At 49.0% G+C, this 6143-nt stretch overlaps 1 protein-coding gene across 1 annotated transcript; it reads left to right on the forward strand.

Annotated features, from left to right (window-relative positions):
- Window positions 1-376: 376 nt before the first annotated feature.
- On the forward strand, window positions 377-4059 carry ALDOC (aldolase, fructose-bisphosphate C). The gene is made up of 9 exons (XM_081272793.1): window positions 377-517; window positions 1654-1777; window positions 1860-2071; window positions 2170-2224; window positions 2317-2477; window positions 2588-2671; window positions 2927-3101; window positions 3230-3429; window positions 3562-4059. Exons 2-9 carry the CDS (start codon window positions 1666-1668, stop codon window positions 3655-3657), a joined length of 1095 nt encoding a protein of 364 aa, XP_081128919.1. The 5' UTR covers window positions 377-517; window positions 1654-1665; the 3' UTR covers window positions 3658-4059.
- The last annotated feature ends 2084 nt before the right edge of the window (window positions 4060-6143 follow it).

A 6143-nucleotide genomic window follows, 5' to 3' on the forward strand; every position in this document is an offset into this window, starting at 1 on the left:
GCCCTGGTAAATATGGGGCTGAGGACAGAGAACCTCAGTTCATTATTCCATTGCCTTGAATTTGGGCCCTGGTTGATACCTCTGTTCCACCTACCCCATCTGCTGTGACTGTTTAAAGGACTCGGCTTCACCAGATCAAGCTTAATCCCCAACATCCAGCACAGTGCTCTGCACGTGGCAAAAGTGATTGTGGCAGACAGAGCAAGGCCATTCCCTGCAAGGCCCCAAGGGGACACCCTCCACGAGGTGGTAGGCGGACAGCCCCTAACATCAGAGGTCCCGATTGGGGTCACTCCACCTCGTTGCTCCGCCCTTGGGGGCGTGGCCTTCCCCAGACCAGTCCTGGGAAGGGGTGGAATCAGGGCGGGGAAGTGCCAGTCCCGCCCCCCGGGGAGTCACGTAGCTCTGCGGCATCCGCAGCCTCATTTACTGGAGCCCGCGCTGAGCTGCGTCTGTTGCGGACCAGAACTGGAGCTCGTTGAACCTGTAGCTGCTGCTGCTAACTCCCTACGTTCTGGTAAGGCCCTTGGCGAGGCAAGAGCTGCTCGGCACCTCCACTTTCTCTCCTGGACTCTTCCCTTGCCAGCCTTGCCTGTTCCCTGGGTCCGGTGGATGTGACTTTTCAACCCTCTCCTCTTTGATTTTCGCCTGGGATCAGCCTCTCCCCCCAGCCATTTTAATCTCAGCCTGCTTCTGTTCCTCCCTTTTCAGCTAGCTCTCTTGCCTTCTCTGCCCCTAGGTCTAGGTCCTTCCACGACTGGTTAGCCCATATCACCATCACCATCACCATCACCTCTACAATTCTCCTTTCTCCTTCTCCTGCATCTCTCCCTCCCTTACTCAGGCTCCCTACTCATTCCTTTTCGCCTTCGTCCCCTGGTCATCTCCCCACCATGTGTCTGAGTTGTAGGGAGTTGAAATGCTCCCTATTTCCCATGCCTCCCTCCACACAGAAGTGCTCTGGGCCCTGGAGAAGACCTGGTGGTGTGTCTGATGCTCTTTCCTATCACACTTTGTAGTCTCTTTGGAGTCAACACAGGGAGTCTGACACAGGGTTGGGGAGTAAGCAGTAGGCTAAGGCAGTCAGGTTTGTAGTAAAAAGAAAAGGTCATAGAAGTCTATTACTGTTATATGTGCCACTCCTACTCCTGAACCTGCCCCCTTCCTTCAGCCTTTTCCTTTAGAAGCTTGCCAGGTTGGGAAATGGGGAGCAAACAGTGCTTTTTTGTCTCATTCTAAAGCTTTGGAAATATGTGCACTCTCCTTAAGGGTATCATTGAGATTGAAAAAAGGGAAGCTGGAAAATCCAGCTTATGCCTACCTCAAGAAAGACACATTCAGGATTAGCATCCTCAATTGGTCAGCAGTTTTTTCATGAGAAGACCAGTAGCTTCAGGGCTGCTCATCTCCCCAACCCCCACTCTGCAACTCTCTTCTGGGCTGGGAAGGGTGCCCATCAGGGACAAAGGAGGTGTGGGAACTGGGGCTCTAGGCCTGCTAGCTGTCAGAGAGATTGGTGCCACTCTGATGCCCAGGACCCATGCCAAGGACTGCTGCTCTGCTCTCAGTTCCACTTTTGGGGTGGGGAGGCATTTGGCTAAGCAGAGGAGGTAATGGGTGGGGTTCAACTTTTATATTTTGTCTCCATTCCAGAGAGCTGTCACCATGCCCCACTCCTACCCAGCCCTTTCTGCTGAGCAGAAAAAGGAGTTGTCTGACATCGCCCTCCGCATCGTAGCCCCAGGCAAAGGTATCCTGGCCGCAGATGAGTCTGTAGGTAAGTGGGGCCTGTGGTCAGGGTGGTGGAGATAGACAGGGAGCCATGGTCAGGGAGTTGGTTGTCTCTTATTTGCCTACAGGTAGCATGGCCAAGAGGCTGAGCCAAATTGGGGTAGAAAACACAGAGGAGAACCGCCGGCTGTACCGCCAGGTCCTGTTCAGTGCTGATGACCGTGTGAAGAAGTGCATTGGAGGTGTCATCTTTTTCCATGAGACACTCTACCAGAAAGATGATAATGGTGTCCCCTTTGTCCGAACCATCCAAGATAAGGGCATTGTTGTAGGCATTAAGGTACAGTCCTGACTGGGGGCTGGATATGGAAATATGTATAGGAGGGGTGGTAGGGAGAATTCTGCTTGGGCTCAGCCCTCTGCCTGTTTCCTCTGCAGGTTGATAAGGGTGTAGTGCCTCTGGCTGGGACAGATGGAGAAACTACTACCCAAGGTACATGGTGGGTGGGCTTTAGTACCACAGGGATTAAGTGTTCAATACAAGCAAGAGAGGGCAGGGTGATGAGGCTGGCACTATCATTGCAGGACTGGATGGTCTCTCAGAACGCTGTGCCCAATACAAGAAGGATGGTGCGGACTTTGCCAAATGGCGCTGTGTGCTGAAAATCAGTGAGCGCACGCCCTCAGCACTTGCCATTCTGGAGAATGCCAATGTGCTGGCCCGCTATGCCAGCATCTGCCAGCAGGTATGTGGGTTTGGGTAGTCAATTGGGTGTCCTGTTCCTGGTGGGGAGAGGATTAAAGAGCTTCCTTTCTCACTTATTGCCCCACCTAAGCCATTCTTTCTTGCCTACAGAATGGCATTGTGCCTATTGTGGAGCCTGAGATCCTGCCTGATGGAGACCATGACCTCAAACGTTGCCAGTATGTTACAGAGAAGGTGAGTTCATAGGTGGGCACAGACACATACTTCAAAGGCAGCCTGGCAAGGAGTGCCTATGCCTATTTCTCTAGCTTAGATCCAGGCACACTCTCCCCTAGTGCTCTTCTCCTGATCCTAAAACAGACCTGCAGATCTGAGCCTATACTGAATCCTCACAGTCCATACCCACCTCATCTATCTCTAAGATGGGGGGCACAGAGCAGTAAGCAATGGGGATCCAGAGACCCTTCATAAACCTCCTTTGATCCCCAGGTCCTGGCTGCCGTGTACAAGGCTCTTAGTGATCATCACGTGTACCTGGAGGGGACGCTGCTCAAGCCCAACATGGTGACCCCTGGCCATGCCTGTCCCATCAAGTATACCCCAGAAGAGATTGCCATGGCAACTGTTACTGCTTTGCGTCGCACTGTGCCACCTGCTGTCCCAGGTACTACCTGGCTAACTTGTTCCTATCCCTAAGGTCCATCCTCAAGTTCTATTTGTGGCTGTCAAAGGTCCCTTACCCTGGAAAAATAGGGAGTGACCAATCAATTTGTCTTCTCTCCTCTACCTCAGGAGTGACTTTCCTGTCTGGAGGTCAAAGTGAAGAGGAGGCATCACTTAACCTCAATGCCATCAACCGCTGCCCACTCCCTCGACCCTGGGCACTCACCTTCTCCTATGGACGTGCGCTGCAGGCCTCTGCACTGAATGCCTGGCGAGGACAAAGGGACAATGCTGGGGCTGCCACTGAGGAGTTCATCAAGCGAGCTGAGGTTGGGAACTAGAAGTGGTGGTGGTGGTAGAGTGTGTAGCAGGGCAGGGACCAGCACCCAGAGGTTACAGCCGGGGCAATTTAATACCTGTGGGCCGGCACAGCCTGTTTACTCCACTTTCCCCTTTTGCAGGTGAATGGGCTTGCCGCCCAGGGCCAGTATGAAGGCACTGGAGAAGACGGTGGAGCAGCAGCACAATCCCTCTACATTGCCAACCATGCCTACTGAGGCATACTTAATCCACACTATGGCCCTTGGCCCAGCCATCTGTACTCTTTTGCCTGTAGTCATGGTCAGGGCCAAATAGTCATGCAGAACTGAGATGCCTTTGTCCAACATCAAGTCAACTTCTTTTTCTCTTCTCTCCTCCCCTCTCATTGCTGCACGTGGGACCATAGGATGGGAGAATAGGGAGCCCCTAATGCCTGAGGGCGGGAGAACCTGCTAGAAGTCAGAACAGAATGCCTGGGTCTTCCCTACCTCCACCAGCCCTAACAATTTCCCCATGGTGGTATAGCTTCTCCTTGGGCTCCTTGCTGCATCTCTCTCCTAGGATGAGAGAGAAGTACACTAGTCCCGCCTCATGCCTTGAATACATACTACATAGCAAATAAATGGTAGCAAAACATGGTACTTTGTCTGTGTGTTTTACACATCAAATTTCTACCTCCCATTTCTGACCTCTACTGATTTTCTCTCTGGGTCCTCCAACCATGGAGGTGAAAAGGGTGGGATTTGAGGCAGCTCAGGATCCTGTGTGTTGATGTCCAAAACTGGAATCGAACAGTAAGGACTCCTAAGTCGGGAGTCTGCCATGTCAGGGGCACTTGGGCTTCTTATACAGAAGATGGAGTGAGGCAAGATGAACAACTTCTGAAAGCAGATTTTGTGCAAGGCTCAAAGCAGGGAGGTAGCAGGATAAACTGGGATGAGGGTAGTTCTCCCACCTCGGCAGTTCTGAGCCCTGCTGGGGCCTGACACATTCCACCAGTAGGATTACCTGGTCTTGGTAAACCTCCAAGGCTCTAGTGGCTGCTGGGCTAACCATAGTATGGTATCTAGAGGTTGCCAAGAACTATGCTTATTCCCATTTGGGATAAGAGTATAAAAGGGGCCAATTTGAAAGTCTTGGCAAGGGAGACCCTGTGAGCCCTCATGCTGAAATTTTAACCACTCAGTTGGGGTGTAACATCAGCTGAGAACCTCAGTCTATCTGAATAGATTAAAGATGAGAGAACATGGGGCTAGGGTTGTAGCTCAGAGGTACAGTACTCACCTAGTATGCTTGAGGCACTGGGTTTGATCCTCAGCCCACATAAAAATTAAAAAAAAAATAAAGATATTGTGTCCACCTATAACTAAAAATATTTTTAAAAAAGCAAAGATGAGAGAAGAAGCTGGACATGTTCTATTTACTGGGGAGGTTACTATTACTCCCCCTGGTGGGGCCAGACCTTATAACAAAAATAGCTAACATGAAGCATTTCTTATGTGCTAACTACCATATATATTAACTCAATAAAACTCTGTAAAGCATATACTATTATTAGCCCCTATTTTTTTCATTATTTTTGGTCCTAGGGATTGAACCCAGGGTCACTTTACCACTGAGCTACATCTTCAGCCCTTTTTACTTCTATTTTGAGCTAGGATTTTGCTAAGTTGCAGAGGGTCTCACTAAATTGTGGAAGCTGGCCTCCAATTTGCAACCTTCCTGCCTCAGCCTCCCAAGTCACTGGGATTACAGGTGTGGACCACCACACATCACACTTGGCTTATTCCTATTTTAATATAAGGAAACAGGCACAGAGACATCATTTAGGTAAAAAGATGTGAAGCCAGAATTTGAACCCTAGTGATTAAGATCCAGAGTCTGCGCTCTTGAATTGTAGAGATTTATTATTCCTTTAATTTTTTTTTTTTTAGTTGTAGATGGACACAATATCTTTATTTATTTTTATGTGGTGTGAGGCACAATCCCAGCCCTAGAGATTTATTTTTAAGTAAAATGTCCTGACTTTTCCAAGTTGGAAATGAATTTAAATGAATTTTAAAATACTGGAAGCCAGATGCAGAGACACACATGTAGTCCCAGCTACTTGGGAGACTGAGGCAGAAGGACCTGGTAGTTCCAGACCAGCCTGGGGAACATAGCAAGACCGGTGTCAAAAAATAATTTTTTTTTTAAAAGAGAGAGAGAGAGAGAGATTTTTTAATTTTATTTTTTAGTTTTCGATGGACACAACATCTTTATTTTTATGTGGTGCTGAGGATTGAACCCAGCGACCTGCGCATGCCAGGTGAGCGCGTTACCGCTTGAGCCACATCCCCAGCCCCCCCCAAAAATATTTTTATTTTTAAATAAATAAAGAGTACAGTTTAGCCAGTTATGCTAAAAAAAAAAAAAAAAAAGTGTTAGCTTGCAACCTCCGTGTTTGAGGCTTGAGGAGAAGGAGCCAGGAATAGGAACTCTACAATAATTGTGACAACTGACATTTGAGGGCTCTCCCTGCACCAGGCTATTTACAAAAATGACCTCACTGAAGAAAATACCTTCCTTTTTTCAGATCTGGAAACAGCGACAGGACTCCCACGAATGCCCAGCACCCCCTCTCCCCCTCCTCCAACCCCGTACAGGGAATTGAACCAAGGGCTGCTTTCATTGAGCTACATCTCTTTTAAAACAAACAAAAACAAACAAACAAAAAAAAAAA

Source organism: Spermophilus citellus (genome assembly GCF_964194105.1).
Source record: "Spermophilus citellus genome assembly, chromosome: 17".
NCBI lineage: Eukaryota > Metazoa > Chordata > Mammalia > Rodentia > Sciuridae > Spermophilus > Spermophilus citellus.

Bases quoted from the DNA above. Each gene is read 5' to 3' on its own strand.
- ALDOC (XM_081272793.1), top strand. From the start codon at position 1,666: ATGCCCCACTCCTACCCAGCCCTTTCTGCTGAGCAGAAAAAGGAGTTG. The intron at 3,102-3,229 runs GTACTACCTGGC...CCTCTACCTCAG, and splicing joins TGTGCCACCTGCTGTCCCAG to GAGTGACTTTCCTGTCTGGA. The intron at 3,430-3,561 runs GTTGGGAACTAG...CCCCTTTTGCAG, and splicing joins AGTTCATCAAGCGAGCTGAG to GTGAATGGGCTTGCCGCCCA.